The sequence below is a fragment of the Oncorhynchus masou genome, chromosome 21, assembly GCF_036934945.1.
Source record: "Oncorhynchus masou masou isolate Uvic2021 chromosome 21, UVic_Omas_1.1, whole genome shotgun sequence".
Classification (NCBI taxonomy): domain Eukaryota; kingdom Metazoa; phylum Chordata; class Actinopteri; order Salmoniformes; family Salmonidae; genus Oncorhynchus; species Oncorhynchus masou.
The window spans coordinates 49339133-49356777 of record NC_088232.1 but is presented as its reverse complement, the minus strand read 5'-3'; the positions used below and the strand labels follow the sequence as shown (position 1 = coordinate 49356777).

Genomic DNA, 17645 nt, shown 5'->3' with positions numbered 1-17645 from the left:
AACACCATGCTACTTTGCAGAGATGGTTATGTCATATTCTTTAATATATGTCAGCATAAATTTTTGCATTGTTGCCATTGAGATATCACACCACTATATGGCTATTTTGATTGCTAGTTCAGCCCCTACATACAGAACTAAGTATCTCCTACAGTATCATGTTTCCTATGATAGTTTCCAGACATTCTACACAAACAGAAATCGGCTACTTCAGTACAGTCAAAGGTGAGTCAAAGCGGCTTTACAATAGCAAGTCAACTTTTGTGCACCGGATGTTTTGGAATCAATAATAATCTTTCTAGGGCAGGCGTTCCGCTAGTGGAGCCAAGTCAAAAAAACACACAGCCATTTCCCCAGCCAAAAATAGGAGTCACAAAAAGCAGAAAAATAGATGAAATGAATCACTAACCTTTGATGATCTTCATCAGATGACACTCATAGGACATCATGTTACACAATACATTTATATTTGTTTGATCATCTCAGTTTACATTGGCGCGTTATGTGCTGTAAAGTTTTGATTCCAAAACATCCAGTGATTTTGCAGAAATACTCATAATAAACATTGATAAAAGATACAAGTGTTATTCACAGAATTAAAGATATACTTCTTCAGATTTTTTTTAAACTTTACGGAAAAAGCATAATCTGAGTACGGCGCTCAGAGCCCAAAACAGCCAGAGAAAAATCCGCCATGTTGGAGTCAACAGAAGTTAGAAATAACATAAATATTCACTTACCTTCGATGATCTTCATCAGAATGCATTCATAGGAATTCCAGTTCAACAATAAATTACTGATTTGTTCCATAAAGTTTCAGCTCCCATTCCCCCCTTCTTTATAGCAGAAGTTTGAAACAAGTTTCTAAAGACGGTTGACATCTAGTGGAAGCCTTAGGAAGTGCAATTTGACCCCATAGACACTGTGTATTCAGGAGGCCAAGCTTTGAAAAACTACAAACCTCAGATTTCCCAACTCCTGGTTGGATTTTTTCTCAGGTTTTTGCCTGCCATATGAGTTCTGTTATACTCACAGACATCATTCAAACAGGTTTAGAAACTTCAGAGTGTTTTCTATCCAATACTACTAATAATATGCATATATTACCATCTGGGACAGAGTAGGGGGCAGTTCACACTGGGCATGCTATTCATCCAAAAGTGAAAATGCTGCCCCCTATCCCAAAAAGGATAATCTGTCTGTAAACAATTGTTGAAAAAATTACTTGCGTCATGCACAAAGTAGATGTCCTAACCAACTTGCCAAAACTATAGTTTGTTAACAAGAAATTTGTGAAGTTGTTGAAAAACGAGTTTTAAGGACCCCAACCTAAGTTTAAGTAAACTTCTGGCTTCAACTGTAGCGTAGCATATGTTGTATATTTGAAGATACAGTACCATTCAGGGCAAAAGGAAAAACGGACTATGCCAGAGCTTAAAAAACACAAACTCCAAACGTCTTTAAGAATAGTTCTTTATGTATTTCTCATGTGAAACGGATGACCGTCATACCACACAAATATAAGCAAGTATAAGCAAGTACTGTTGTAACAGTCAGAGACAACAAACTCTGGAAATTTGTACACAACATAAAATACAGATACCTGTATATAACTGTAAATTATTGCTTGATTGCTACTTCGTTTTCTGGATAACTACAGTACTAGACATAATATTCAGATTTCAACAGAACAGTATACAACAGTAATGGACAGTATTGACCGTTTTGTTTTGTAGACGTTCCAAAAAAACCAACATTGAGTCAATTTTTAACACGACACAATAAGAATTGATTTGATCGAGCATTTCAGAACTTTTTATTCATTTTTTTATCTTTACATCAACATAAAATTAGAAGCCAACATTTTTTTAGCCGCATACTGGAACTGGTGTCGGCAACAAAATCACTATAAATGTTTCTCGTTTCGCCTGTGACCCAACATGCTCCCAGTTTCAGAGACAGCAGTCGGTAGAAAACATCAGATCAGCCTCGTCAACAATAATCATTATCTTAGTCATCAATCAGCAATATTATCACCAGTCAGCACAACTAGAAAGATTCTGTGCCATTGCATTGTGTTTCAACACTCGCTGGCTGCTTGGTTTTTAGAAGTCACCTCTGAAAGGACAAAGCTTGCACTTGAAATGATGTTCCAGGGACAAACACTAACAAAAACACACATTTGTTCTGTGGTTGCAATCAACCATCATCTCAAAAGACACATTTTCCTGTTCTTCCTACCACACCTATTCAGTAGTACACTCCTGCACATATATCCAAAGGCCTCCGAGCCTTCAAAACCCCAGTAGCAAGAGATGTTGAGTGTTAAACTCACGCTGCTCTGCTAGTGAGAAGGCTACCCAGGTGTTCATCTTGAAAAACAGAAGATTAAAAAAATAACAAAAGAAATACAGAACATTCTCTCTAGCAAGACTGCCTCTACAATGAGAAGAAAAAAAGACTGCCTTTACAGTGAAAAAAAAACTGCCTTTACAGTGAGAAGAAAAATGACTGCCTTTACAGTGAGAAGAAAAAAGACTGCCTTTACAGCGAGAAGAAAAAAAGACTGCCTTTACAGTGAGAAGAACAAAGACTGCCTTTACAGTGAGAAGAAAAAAAGACTGCCTTTATAGTGAGAAGAAAAAAAGACTGCCTTTACAGTGAGAAGAAAAAAAGACTGCCTTTACAGTGAGAAGAAAAAAAGACTGCCTTTATAGTGAGAAGAAAAAAAGACTGCCTTTACAGTGAGAAGAAAAAGACTGCTGACAATAAAGTGCTCGCATGCAGACAGACCAATAACAGACACATTATAGTTGACATTTTATGCTTGTTGTTATTCAAAGTGCATGGTCAGGAGAAACATCTATCATTCTGGTAAAAGTTACTCTTAAATTTACTCCTGAGATATTTAGGATAGGATTCAAATGAATGACTAAAAGCACAGTAAATGAATTATACATTTTATTTGGGAGTTAGAAAGTACTTGCTGTGAGCAAAGTAACAACTGTTAATGCAGCAGTATTCCAAATTAGAGTAATTTGCTCTAGGGGCGCTGTATTACTATGGCTGACCCTGTAAAACACATTTCATGTGACAATAAAACTCATTTTTAATAACATTTTTTAAAACTTTCTCTTGAGTTTCTTGAGTTTCCAAAGGTTTGTGCTGTGACTGCAAGGTGAGATGGAGGCTTTGGTTGATATCTCCAGAGGCTGGGTGGAAAATGAAACTTTTTCAATTTCTCACCAACGCTTAATGTCAATCATTAAAACCTCATGGACTATTTCCACCTAATGACTATTGAGCTATTTACAGCAAGAACGAAGAAGCAGTCTTACATTTTAAGAGCTGACAGAGGAAAATCAGGACATTCCTTTAGTATAGCTCCAGAGATTGAGAGATTTTCAGTGTAAAACAAGCCATATAGGTCTGAGAAGAAGAAAGCTGTGTTGATATCATAAAAAGACCCCAAAACATTACTGGAAAGATGGAATAAAAATAAATGCCCTCTGAAACAATGTCAACACTCCTGTCGGAGATTAGTCTTAGCCTTTACTTCTACTCTAAAGCCCAACTCTTAGCCTTTACTTCAACTCTAAAGCCCAACTCTTAGCCTTTACTTCAACTCTAAAGCCCAACTCTTAGCCTTTACTTCAACTCTAAAGCCCAACTCTTAGCTTTTACTTCTACTCTAAAGCCCAACTCTTAGCCTTTACTTCAACTCTAAAGCCCAACTCTTAGCCTTTACTTCAACTCTAAAGCCCAACTCTTAGCTTTTACTTCTACTCTAAAGCCCAACTCTTAGGCTTTACTTCTACTCTAAAGCCCAACTCTTAGGCTTTTACTCACACTGTAAAGGTCTCATTCACTCTGTCTTTTTACTCACCCAGCCGGCCTCTCCCCTCTCACCTGACACTATAAAACTAGAGATATGTGTGTCATCAAAAGCTTCATTCCATTTCCCTGTCATCTTGACCAGTATAAAATGCCTCAGCTCCCGACTATGTTAGTAAGCATGCAAAAAAAGAACAATTGTTTGTGGTATCAAATACATGTTAAGAAGAATGCACACCTAGTTCAGCAACGCTTCAATAGACACCTCTCTGATTAAAAGGACATAAGCAGACCGCTCCCCAAAAATGAAATAAAATGCAAACACCACCACAACTTTGATGTTACCACATGGCCACCTGTTGCTAATTAGTGTGACCTTCCTTTGCTTTATATAACAGTTTAGTGTTTGAGTCTCTGTAGGAGTATGTTCTTATATATACATGAAGACAAGAAGAGGAATACCAGACAACCAATCCTCATTCTGTATTAGCAGAAACAACCAATCAGCTGATACCATAAATAGCAGAAGAAGAACAGACAAACAATCAGAAGAACAAATGTATATAAAAAAAGTTTAAAAACTCAAAACCTCATTAGAGGTATAGCATGTCCCCGAAAGACCACTGCGTGACACAACTAACCGGTGACAGTAAGCAGGAAGGAAATAAGTACTACTACAGACAAACTACTACAGATGAGAGCTGAGTGTGTAATCTATGACAGGGGGCCTGCTTTAGGAGGACAAGTTGTTACATTACTGCCCCTGGCTGATCCGAGGTCAGGGGTCAAGAGTTAGGCACCCTCACCCCTCCCTCCCTTTCCTTTGAGTGTGATGAGTGTGTGTAAATCTCATCCATCCTCCATCGTCCATACAGGCCAGGCCGCCTCATCCCATCCAATAGCCATGCTCCCTCCACAAACACCACCAACTGTCTGCTGTTTGTGTGTTTTGGGTTGAACTGAAATGAGGGGCGTTGTCTTGCTGTGCTACTCCTGAGACAGAGAAGACAGGGCTTGGTGCGTGTGTGTGTTGGGGTCGTAGGAGTGGGGTCCGTAACGGGCGTCCTAGTTCAGGACTTGCGACGGGCCGTCGGGGCGCCGGGTTTGGACGATCTGCTGTTTCTGCTTGGGCCGCGCTTCGTCGTTGTCATCCTCTGCATCGCTGTCGCATACATGCACCACAACGCTGGGGGTTGACTCAGTGCCCGCATGCAGTTCATACTTCTCCCCTAAAGAAGGAGAGGGTAGGCAGGGATGGAATGAGAGAGACAGCGAAGGATAGAGAAAGAGAGAGAAAAATGGGGTAGAAAGGGGTTGATAAAGAGAGAGAGAAAAGGGGTAGAAAGGGGTTGAGAAAGAGAAGAGAGCGTGAGAAAGAGAGAGAGAAAAGGGGTAGAAAGGGGTTGAGAAAGAGAAGAGAGCGTAAGAAAGAGAGAGAGAAAAGGGGTAGAAAGGGGTTGAGAAAGAGACTTCAATACATCAGACTTGATTTGCCTTTAGAATGCCACACATCCATCAACAGCCCTACATCATCATTCCAGGTTCAATCTCTTGATTAGATGGCCAATGAAAGTCTGATCTGAAGCAGATTAAAGAGACTGCAGGACAGATCCAAGCTTACGGTACCTAAGGTAGAGGAGCCTGTAAATAAGCCCAAAAGTTATTCAAAAAAACAACGCTAACCGCTAAGCCGCAGGATCAGAAAATCAAATGAAATCACATTTGAATGGTTGCATACACATATTTATTTAGCAGATGTTATAGCAGGTGTAGCGAAATGCTTGTATAAAATGGCTCCTCTAGAACTATGAACTGAGTCTTAGCCTAGCACTTGTTGAAAGAGGGAACCTCCCCTGCGTTGGCTGACGTTATCAGCTGGAATAACACTGGCTGGCTGGCTGTAGCCTAATGAAATGTTCTGCAGGCTAGGATAGGATCACACTGCCTCTTGTTGCTATCGTGTGCCAAACTACTCCAATAGGGGAGGAGACAGAATACACACATATATATAGATATATAGAGTTGAAGTCAGAAGTTTATGTACACATAGGTTGGAGTCATTAAAACTTGTTTTTCAACCACTCCAAATATGTCTTGTTAAAACCTCTTGGTGACAGGGGGCAGTATTTTCACATCCGGATGAAAAGCATGCCCAAATTCAACTGCCTGCTACTCATTCCCAGAAGATAAGATATGCATATTATTAGTAGATTTGGATAGAAAAACACTCTGAAGTTTATAAAACTGTTTGAATCATGTCTGTGAGTATAACAGAACTTATTTAGCAGGCGAAACCCCGAGGACAAACCATTCAGATATTTTTTTTTAGGTCACTCTCTTTTCAATGGGTTTTCATTGGGAATCCAGATTTCTAAGAGACCTTCTTGCAGATCCTATCGCTTCCACTGGATGTCATCAGTCTTTAGAAATTGGTTAAGGTTTTTCCTTTGTGTATTGAAGAAGTAGCCCTGTTCAAAACGAGGGTCACTTGTAGTGTACTGTTAGATAGAGGCGTGTGACCAGAAAGCTAGCTACAGTTTGTTTTCCTCCTGTATTGAACACGGATAATCCCGTCTTCAATTTTATCAATTATTTACGCTACAAAATACCTAAAGTTGTATGACAAAAGTAGTTTGAAATGTTTTGGCAAAGTTTACAGGTAACTTTTGAGATATTTTGTAGTCACGTTGCACATGTTGAAACCGGTGTCTTTCTGGATCAAACATGCCAAATAAATTGACATTTTGGATATATATCGACGGAATTAATCGAACAAAAGGACCATTTGTGATGTTTATGGGACATATTGGAGTGCCAACAAAAGAAGCTCGTCAGAGGTAAGGCATTAATTATATTTTTATTTCTGCATTTTGTGTCGCACCTGCAGGGTTGAAATATGTTTTTCTCTCTTTGTTTTACGGAGGTGCTATCCTCAGATAATAGCATCGTTTGCTTTCTCTGAAAAGCCTTTTTGAAATCTGACATGTTGGCTGGGTTCACAACAAGTGTAGCTTTAATTTGGTATCTTACATGTGAGATTTCATGAAGGTTTGATTTTTATAGTAATTTATTTGAATTTGGCGGTCTGCATTTTCACTGCCTTTTGGCCAGGTGGGACGCTTGTGTCCCACATATCCCAGAGAGGTTTAACAAACTATAGTTTTGGTAAGTCGATTAGGAAATCTACACTTTGTGCATGACACAACTAATTTTTCCAACAATTTTTCACAGACAGATTATTTCACTTATAATTCACTGCATCACAATTCCAGTTGGTCAGAAGTTTACATACACTAAGTTGACTGTGCCTTTTAACAGCTTGGAAAATTCCAGAAATGATGTCATGGGTTTAGAAGCTTCTGATGGGCTAATTGACATAATTTGAGTCAATTAGAGGTGTACCTGTGGATGTATTTCAAGGCCTACCATCAAACTCAGTGCCTCTTTGCTTGACATCATGGGAAAATCCAAAGAAATCCGCCAAGACCTCAGAAAAAAAATTGGAGACCTCCACAAATCTGGTTCGTCCTTGGAAGCAATTTCAAAAAGCCTGAAGGTAACACGTTCATCTGTACAAACAATAGTAGACAAGTATAAACACCATGGGACCACACAGCCGTCATACCACTCAGGAAGGAGACGCGTTCTGTCTCCTAGAGATGAACGTACTTTGGTGCGAAAAGTGAAAATCAATCACAGAACAACAGCAAAGGACCTTGTGAAGATGCTGGAGGAAACAGGTACAAAAGTATCTATATCCACAGTAAAATGAGTCCTATATCGACATAACCTGAAAGGCCGCTCAGCAAGGAAGAAGCCACTACTGCTCCAAAACCGCCATAAAAAAGCCAGACTACGGTTTGCAACTGCACATGGGGACAAAGATTGTACTTTTTGGATAAATGTCCTCTGGTCTGATGAAACAAAAATAGAACTGTTTGGCCATAATGACGTTCGTTATATTTGGAGGAAAAAGGGGGATGCTTGCAAGCTGAAGAACACCATCCCAACCGTGAAGCACGGGGGTGGCAGCATCATGTTGTGGGGGTCCTTTGCTGCAGGAGGAACTGGTGCATTTCACAAAACAGATGGCTTCATGAGGAAGCCAAATTATGTGGATATATTGAAGCAACATCTCAAGACATCAGTCAGGAAGTTAAAGCTTGGTCGCAAATGGGTCTTCCAAATGGACAATGTTGTAGCAAAATGTTGTAGCAAAATGGCTTAAGGACAACAAAGTCAAGGTATTGGCGTGGCCATCACAAAGACCTGACCTCAATCCTATAGAAGATTTGTGAGCAGAACTGAAAAAGTGTGTGTGAGCAAGGAGACCTACAAACCTGCCTCAGTTACACCAGCTTTGTCAGGGGGAATGGGCCAAAATTCACCCAACTTATTGTGGGAAGCTTGTGGAAGGCACGAAACGTTTGACCCAAGTTAAACAATTTAAAGGCAATACTACCAAATACTCATTTAATGTATGCAAAATTCTGACCCACTGGGAATGTTATGAAAGAAATAAAAGCTGAAATGAATCATTCTCTCATTCTCTCTTTTATTTGTTACATGCTTCATAAACAACAGGAGTAGATGAACAGGGAAATGCTTACTTACGGGCTCTTCCCAACAAACAACGGTATATATATATATTACCATTCAAAAGTTTGAGGTCACTTTGAAATGTCCTTGTTTTTGAAAGAAAAGCAAATTTTTTGTCCATTAAATAACATAACATTGATCAGAAATACAGTGTAGACATTGTTAATGTTGTAAATGACCATTGTAGCTGGAAACTTCATGTTTTTAATGGAATATTAATTTATTTTATTTAAAATTTAACAGGAAATGACTGTTATGGCATGGATTAAATGTTATATGATTCCTAAAAAATACAGCCAGTATCAGTACATAAAATTGAGGTATCACAGATAAGATTTGATGTAGTCGGTGCTGTGGGATCCGGAGAATCCCAGGGTTAAGCAACACAAATGAATATGCAGATTGCATCACAGTTGCCATGGAGACCAGACAGGGCCAAGGGAAACATGAGAAGAAGTTTCCCAAACTGCCGTCTGACAGAAAAAGGCCCCGTTTTGTTTTGGGAAGGTCACTACCACAGGCGGCCAGCAGAGAGAGCCAGCGGGCCACACTGCAGCAGAGCAACGAATACGATTTAGAGGCAGGCTAAAGAAGCTCCAGCAAGAGCCAAGGCCTATTTCCTGATGCCTTCTGGTGTTACCATAGTAACGGCACTGTGATGGTGGGTCTTCACTGCAACATGGTAAATCATGTAATGTAGGAATCATTATTCTTGCCTGTAATGCATTATGCTGAGGGGGAGGTGCATAAAAGATGAAGCCAAGTCAAAGCAATGCTCAATGACATCTCCTTTCACAGCCATTCAGGTTTGTAGGTAGACCAGATAGAGGCACTCAAAGTGCTGCAATATTCAGATGTCTGGATTTCCAGACAACCACAGACAAAAACTCAGGCTGGGAGTGACCAAGACACTCTTTTTGCCTCCTGAACCTACTAAATCATATAAAGGAGTAACTAACTAGAGCGTCTGTCTGCAGTTAAGTTCGCATATTACTGGTGAGAAGGGTTTCCTTTCCATAGATAACCAGGGTCTATATCATCATAAACAAATACAATAATAATCTGTATATTCTTCCGAAGTGTGCACTTATTCACATTCCTTCATAGGGATCTCAAAAGCATACTCCTTGCATCCATTCTCCTCGCTCCTCATCTCAAAACCCATTGGAGGAGAAGTTCAAAGGGGAGGAGACGAGGAAGGAAATGGCTGCAGTAAGAAACGTGGTGGAAACTCCTTCTAGCTCAATGCTTTTACATTTGTTGGGGAGTTGTGTACGAGTGCACACTTCAGGAGAAAGGACACAGTATTGGGCCGCACAGTCAAGACTCCAGATGACACAGTGAAGCATTCCGAGAACTCGGTGACCTCTTGAACCATGAGACACTACTGCCCTGTCTCCAGTAGAAAGAACACTCCCTGTTTGATATGGCTGGCATTTCTAAAAGGTCACCTCCTGAATGCCAACGCTAGCCCTTTACCTAGCAAGAGAGACAGGGACAGAGTATGGCCAACGCCAGCCCTTAACTCAGCCAGACAGACAGTCCCTGAGTATGGCCAAGGGGGCTCCAGCTAACTCAGCCAGACAGACAGTCCCTGAATATGGCCAACGCTAGCCCTTAACTCATCCAGCAAGATAGTCAGAGAATATGGTCATCACTAGCCCTTAACTCAGCCAGACAGACAGTCACAGAGTTTGGCCAATGCTAGCCCTTAACTCAGCCAGACAGACGGGCTCAGAGTATGACACACGCTAGCCCTTAATTCAGACAGACAGACAGTCCCTGAGTATGGCCAATTCTAGCCCTTAACTCAGCCAGACAAACAATCACAGAGAATGGTCAATGCTAGCCCTTAACTCAGCCAGATAGACAGTCTCAGAGTATGCCATTAGGAAGTTTGTGTGCCATAAGAGAGCCATTAAAGAAACAGAATAGCGCTCATGAGTGTTGGGCCAGTAACCGAAAGGTCGCTGGTCTGAATCTCCGAGCCGACTAGGTGAAACAAATCTGCCGATGTGCCCTTTGAGCAAGGCACTTAACACTAATTGCTCCTGTAAATCGCCCATGGATAAGAGCATCGACTAAATTACTAAATTGTAATATTGTAAGGATTAATCTCTTTTTCTGATACACATTCATACTTAGATAACCATCCAGCATACTGCATACTGCACAAAGGAATTGGATGTGTTTATGCTACTTGGTGCACGTTCTGGTATGTTACTGTTATCCTAGGATTCTCACAATAGCACAGCACATGGAGCTGATGAGCTCAGTTCAGATAACAGTGCCAGTAGATACATGCTATATGAGTTTGTAGGGTGTGTAGACTGTCAATATGTATGTATGTATCTATGTATGTATGCATGTGTGTGTGTGTGTATATGTATGTACTGACCTGGGCCCAGCTTGGCCACCGCGCACAGCAGGTCATAGTTGATAACAGGCGTTGCATCTTCACTCTGGCTCCAGCCCACGGGTGGCGAGGCAGGGGGAGAGATGAGGAACTGTTTGACGGGCGCAGGAGGAGCCAGGTACGACTTGTCTATATCCTCCCCAGAATTCTGAATCTATATGAAGTGGAGAATAGAGGAGAGTGGGACATGTCAGAATGGATGTCAGTGATAAAATCTGGGTCATGTTCATTTGGAATGGAAAATGTTGAAAATGTTTAGCAACTGAAAATGAAACAAGTCTAGGTAGTCCCTGCCTGTTTTTTTTTACTGTCTCCATTCCCAATCGACCTCTAACTCTTACCCCTATAGACTCTTACCCCTATAGACTCTTACCACTATAGACTCTTATCCCTATATACTCTTATCTCTATAGACTCTTATCCCTATAGACTCTTACCACTATAGACTCTTATCCCTATATACTCTTATCTCTATAGACTCTTATCCCTATAGACTCTTATCCCTATAGACTCTTATCCCTATAGACTCTTACCCCTATAGACTCTTATCCCTATAGACTCTTACCCATATAGACTCTTATCCCTATAGACTCTTACCACTATAGACTCTTACCCCTATAGACTCTTACCACTCTTACCACTATAGACTCTTACCACTATAGACTCTTACCACTATAGACTCTTACCACTATAGACTCTTATCCCTATAGGCTCTTATCCCTATAGACTCTTACAACTATAGACTATTACCACTATAGACTATTACCACTATAGACTCTTATCCCTATAGACTCTTATCCCTATAGACTCTTACCCTTATAGACTCTTACCCCTATAGACTCTTACCCCTATAGACTCTTATCCCTATAGACTCTTACCCCTATAGACTCTTATCCCTATAGACTCTTATCCCTATAGACTCTTATCCCTATAGACTCTTACCACTATAGACTCTTACCCCTATAGACTCTTACCACTCTTACCACTATAGACTCTTACCCCTATAGACTCTTACCACTCTTACCACTATAGACTCTTACCCCTATAGACTCTTATCCCTATAGACTCTTATCCCTATAGACTCTTATCCCTATAGACTCTTATCCCTATAGACTCTTACCACTATAGACTATTACCACTACAGACTCTTATCCCTATAGGCTCTTATCCCTATAGGCTCTTACCCCTATAGACTCTTAACCCTATAGACTCATACCACTATAGACTCTTACCCCTACCCCTTATTTTTTATCCCTGGATTCCCACCGCAAACGGAACATTTTTCAGCTGGATCTTCACAACTAGCTATCTAGCTAAACCGCAACCCCGGATGATTACTCCTGGCTAGCGTTTCCACCCACTTAGCTTGAAGCTAGCCCGGCCAGAGCCCCTGTGCTACCACCGTAGCATACTCCTGGGCTACAATATCCGGACCCATGACCGGTCTATCGATGTCACCGCATGAAGAGGAATAAACAGACTCACCCCATCGCGACGTCCCCCAAAGGCTAACTCTCTAGCCCTTGCTATCTCCTTGCTTGCTAATTCGGCCTGCTAACTGCTAGCTTGTTTAGCCCCTGTCCGCTAACTGCTACCTTGTTTAGCCCCGGCCTACTAACTGTTAGCTTGTTAGCACAGGCCTGCTAACCGTCTGAATCGCCGCATCCCAAACACTCACTGGACCCATATTTACTTTCTATCACTTTTCGATTTTTAATTTGTTTATACCTTCTGGTAACCTGCCTCACCCAATGTGATACGGAATCGCTATTATTTTTAATTTTTAGAACACACTCAAGAACCTCCAGAAGCTAACCAGCTAACTAGCTACAAGCTATTTAGTCATTGTTTTTTATTTTAATTTTAATCTGGATAACACTCGCCAGTCCAGCTTCCCTGCCCCATCCACCGCTGCCCCCCTGGACACTGATCACTTGGCTACATAGCTGATGCACGCTGGACTGTCCATTAATCCATTAATCACGGTACTCCATTCTGCTTGTTTATGTTTTATCTGTCGGCCCCGTTGCCTAGTCAATGCCATTTTACCTGCTGCTGTTGTGCTAGCTGATTAGCTGTTGTTGTCTCACCTACTGTTTTAGCTAGCTTTCCCAATTCAACACCTGTGATTATTGTATGCCTCGCTGTGTCTCTCTCAAATGTCAATATGCCTTGTATACTGTTGTTCAGGTTAGTTATCATTGTTTTAGTTCACAATGGAGCCCCTAGTTCCACTCTTCATACCCCTGATACCTCCTTTGTCCCACCTCCCACACATGCGGTGACCTCACCCATTACAACCAGCATGTCCAGAGATACAACCTCTCTCATCATCACCCAGTGCCTGGGCTTACCTCCGCTGTACCCGCACCCCACCATACCCCTGTCTGCGCATTATGCCCTGAATATATTCTACCATGCCCAGAAACCTGCTCCTCTTATTCTCTGTCCTCAATGCTCTAGGCGACCAGTTTTGATAGCCTTTAGCCGCACCCTCATACTACTCCTTCTCTGTTCCGCGGGTGATGTGGAGGTAAACCCAGGCCCTGCATGTCCCCAGGCACCCTCATTTATTGACTTCTGTGATCGAAAAAGCCTTGGTTTCATGCATGTCAACATCAGAAGCCTCCTCCCTAAGTTTGTTTTACTCACTGCTTTTGCACACTCTGCTAACCCTGATGTCCTTGCCGTGTCTGAATCCTGGCTCAGGAAGGCCACCAAAAATTCCGAGATTTCCATACCCAACTATAACATCTTCCGTCAAGATAGAACTGCCAAAGGGGGAGGAGTTGCAGTCTACTGCAGAGATAGCCTGCAAAGTAATGTCATACTTTCCAGGTCCATACCCAAACAGTTCGAACTACTAATTTTGAAAATTACTCTCTCCAGAAATAAGTCTCTCACTGTTGCCGCCTGCTACCGACCCCCCTCAGCTCCCAGCTGTGCCCTGGACACCATTTGTGAATTGATCGCCCCCCATCTAGCTTCAGAGTTTGTTCTGTTAGGTGACCTAAACTGGGATATGCTTAACACCCCGGCAATCCTACAATCTAAGCTAGATGCCCTCAATCTCACACAAATCATCAAGGAACCCACCAGGTACAACCCTAACTCTGTAAACAAGGGCACCCTCATAGACGTCATCCTGACCAACTGGCCCTCCAAATACACCTCCGCTGTCTTCAACCAGGATCTCAGCGATCACTGCCTCATTGCCTGTATCCGCTACGGAGCCGCAGTCAAACGACCACCCCTCATCACTGTCAAACGCTGCCTAAAACACTTCTGTGAGCAGGCCTTTCTAATCGACCTGGCCCGGGTATCCTGGAAGGACATTGACCTCATCCCGACAGTTGAGGATGCATGGTCATTCTGTAAAAGTAACTTCCTCACCATTTTAGATAAGCATGCTCCGTTCAAAAAATGCAGAACTAAGAACAGATACAGCCCTTGGTTCACTCCAGACCTGACTGCCCTCGACCAGCACAAAAACATCCTGTGGCGGACTGCAATAGCATCGAATAGTCGCAACCCCTATTACCAGCCTGTTCAACCTCTCTTTCATATCGTCTGAGATCCCCAAGGATTGGAAAGCTGCCGCAGTCATCCCCCTCTTCAAAGGGGGAGACACCCTGGACCCAAACTGTTACAGACCTATATCCATCCTGCCCTGCCTATCTAAGGTCTTCGAAAGCCAAGTCAACAAACAGGTCACTGACCATCTCGAATCCCACCGTACCTTCTCCGCTGTGCAATCTGGTTTCCGAGCCGGTCACGGGTGCACCTCAGCCACACTCAAGGTACTAAACGATATCATAACCGCCATCGATAAAAGACAGTACTGTGCAGCCGTCTTCATCGACCTTGCCAAGGCTTTCGACTCTGTCAATCACCATATTCTTATCGGCAGACTCAGTAGCCTCGGTTTTTCGGATGACTGTCTTGCCTGGTTCACCAATTACTTTGCAGACAGAGTTCAGTGTGTCAAATCGGAGGGCATGCTGTCCGGTCCTCTGGCAGTCTCTATGGGGGTGCCACAGGGTTCAATTCTCGGGCCGACTCTTTTCTCTGTATATATCAATGATGTTGCTCTTGCTGCGGGCGATTCCCTGATCCACCTCTACGCAGACGACACCATTCTATATACTTCCGGCCCGTCCTTGGACACTGTGCTATCTAACCTCCAAACGAGCTTCAATGCCATACAACACTCCTTCCGTGGCCTCCAACTGCTCTTAAACGCTAGTAAAACCAAATGCATGCTTTTCAACCGATCGCTGCCTGCACCCGCATGCCCGACTAGCATCACCACCCTGGATGGTTCCGACCTTGAATATGTGGACATCTATAAGTACCTAGGTGTCTGGCTAGACTGTAAACTCTCCTTCCAGACTCATATCAAACATCTCCAATCGAAAATCAAATCAAGAGTCGGCTTTCTATTCCGCAACAAAGCCTCCTTCACTCACGCCGCCAAACTTACCCTAGTAAAACTGACTATCCTACCGATCCTCGACTTCGGCGATGTCATCTACAAAATTGCTTCCAACACTCTACTCAGCAAACTGGAAGCAGTTTATCACAGTGCCATCCGTTTTGTCACTAAAGCACCTTATACCACCCACCACTGCGACTTGTATGCTCTAGTCGGCTGGCCCTCGCTACATATTCGTCGCCAGACCCACTGGCTCCAGGTCATCTACAAGTCCATGCTAGGTAAAGCTCCGCCTTATCTCAGTTCACTGGTCACGATGGCAACACCCATCCGTAGCACGCGCTCCAGCAGGTGTATCTCACTGATCATTCCTAAAGCCAACACCTCATTTGGCCGCCTTTCGTTCCAGTACTCTGCTGCCTGTGACTGGAACAAATTGCAAAAATCCCTGAAGTTGGAGACTTTTATCTCCCTCACCAACTTCAAACATCTGCTATCTGAGCAGCTAACCGATCGCTGCAGCTGTACATAGTCTATTGGTAAATAGCCCACCCATTTTCACCTACCTCATCCCCATACTGTTTTTATTTATTTACTTTTCTGCTCTTTTGCACACCAATATCTCTACCTGTACATGACCATCTGATCATTTACCACTACAGTGTTAATCTGCAAAATGTTAATTATTCGCCTACCTCCTCATGCCTTTTGCACACAATGTATATAGACTCCCCTTTTTATCTACTGTGTTATTGACTTGTTAATTGTTTACTCCATGTGTAACTCTGTGTTGTCTGTTCACACTGCTATGCTTTATCTTGGCCAGGTCGCAGTTGCAAATGAGAACTTGTTCTCAACTAGCCTACCTGGTTAAATAAAGGTGAAATAAAAAATAAAATAAATAAAATAAAAGACCCGCATCCCTATAGACTCTTACCCCTATAGACTCTTACCCCTACAGACTCTTACCCTAAAGACTCTTACCACTATAGGCTCTTCATGTAGATCTGAGAGGACTGGATCAGTATAATATATAAATTATCTTCCTGTTGGCTCCCTGGACTGATCACAATGTACTGGATTATATCTAATATAAGACACACACACACACCTTGGCTCGTCCCTTATGGAACCCACACCTCAGAACACACACTCAGAACAAACACATGCTGAGTACACACACAGACGGGCATGCATAAATACACACACACACACACACACACACACACACACACACACACACACACACACACACACACACACACACACACACACACACACACACACACACACACACACACACACACACAGACACACACACACACACACAACTACATTCTCAATGGGGAGAGTACAGTAGAGAAATACCACTACATTCTCAATGGGGAGAGTACAGTAGAGAAATACCACTACATTCTCAATGGGGAGAGTACAGTAGAGAAATAGCACTACATTCTCAATGGGGAGAGTACAGTAGAGAAATACCACTACATTCTCAATGGGGAGAGTACAGTTAGAGAAATACCACTACATTCTCAATGGGGAGAGTACAGTAGAGAAATACCACTACATTCTCAATGGGGAGAGTACAGTAGAGAAATACCACTACATTCTCAATGGGGAGAGTACAGTAGAGAAATACCACTACATTCTCAATGGGGAGAGTACAGTAGAGAAATACCACTACATTCTCAATGGGGAGAGTACAGTAGAGAAATTACCACTACATTCTCAATGGGGAGAGTACAGTAGAGAAATACCACTACATTCTCATTGGGGAGAGTACAGTAGAGAAATTACCACTACATTCTCAATGGGGAGAGTACAGTAGAGAAATTACCACTACATTCTCAATGGGGAGAGTACAGTAGAGAAATACCACTACATTCTCAATGGGGAGAGTACAGTAGAGAAATACCACTAAATTCTCAATGGGGAGAGTACAGTAGAGAAATACCACTACATTCTCAATGGGGAGAGTACAGTAGAGAAATACCACTACATTCTCAATGGGGAGAGTACAGTAGAGAAATACCACTACATTCTCAATGGGGAGAGTACAGTAGAGAAATACCACTACATTCTCAATGGGGAGAGTACAGTAGAGAAATACCACTACATTCTCAATGGGGAGAGTACAGTAGAGAAATTACCACTACATTCTCAATGGGGAGAGTACAGTAGAGAAATACCACTAAATTCTCAATGGGGAGAGTACAGTAGAGAAATAACACTACATTCTCAATGGGGAGAGTACAGTAGAGAAATACCACTACATTCTCAATGGGGAGAGTACAGTAGAGAAATACCACTACATTCAGAAAGTATTCATACCCCTTGACTTATTCCACATTTTGTTGT

General features: G+C 42.2%; 1 protein-coding gene across 1 annotated transcript in view; it reads right to left on the bottom strand.

Annotated features, from left to right (window-relative positions):
• Positions 1–1457: 1457 nt before the first annotated feature.
• LOC135508457 (calcipressin-2-like) overlaps positions 1458–17645 on the bottom strand; it is an 81889-nt gene continuing 65701 nt past the window's right edge. The window contains exons 5-6 of the mRNA XM_064928654.1: positions 10832–11003; positions 1458–5063 (exon numbers count right to left, since the gene is read on the bottom strand). Of these exons, the coding sequence (XP_064784726.1) occupies positions 4900–5063; positions 10832–11003 (336 nt within the window). The 3' untranslated portion in view covers positions 1458–4899. The remainder of the gene's footprint in view (positions 5064–10831; positions 11004–17645) is intronic.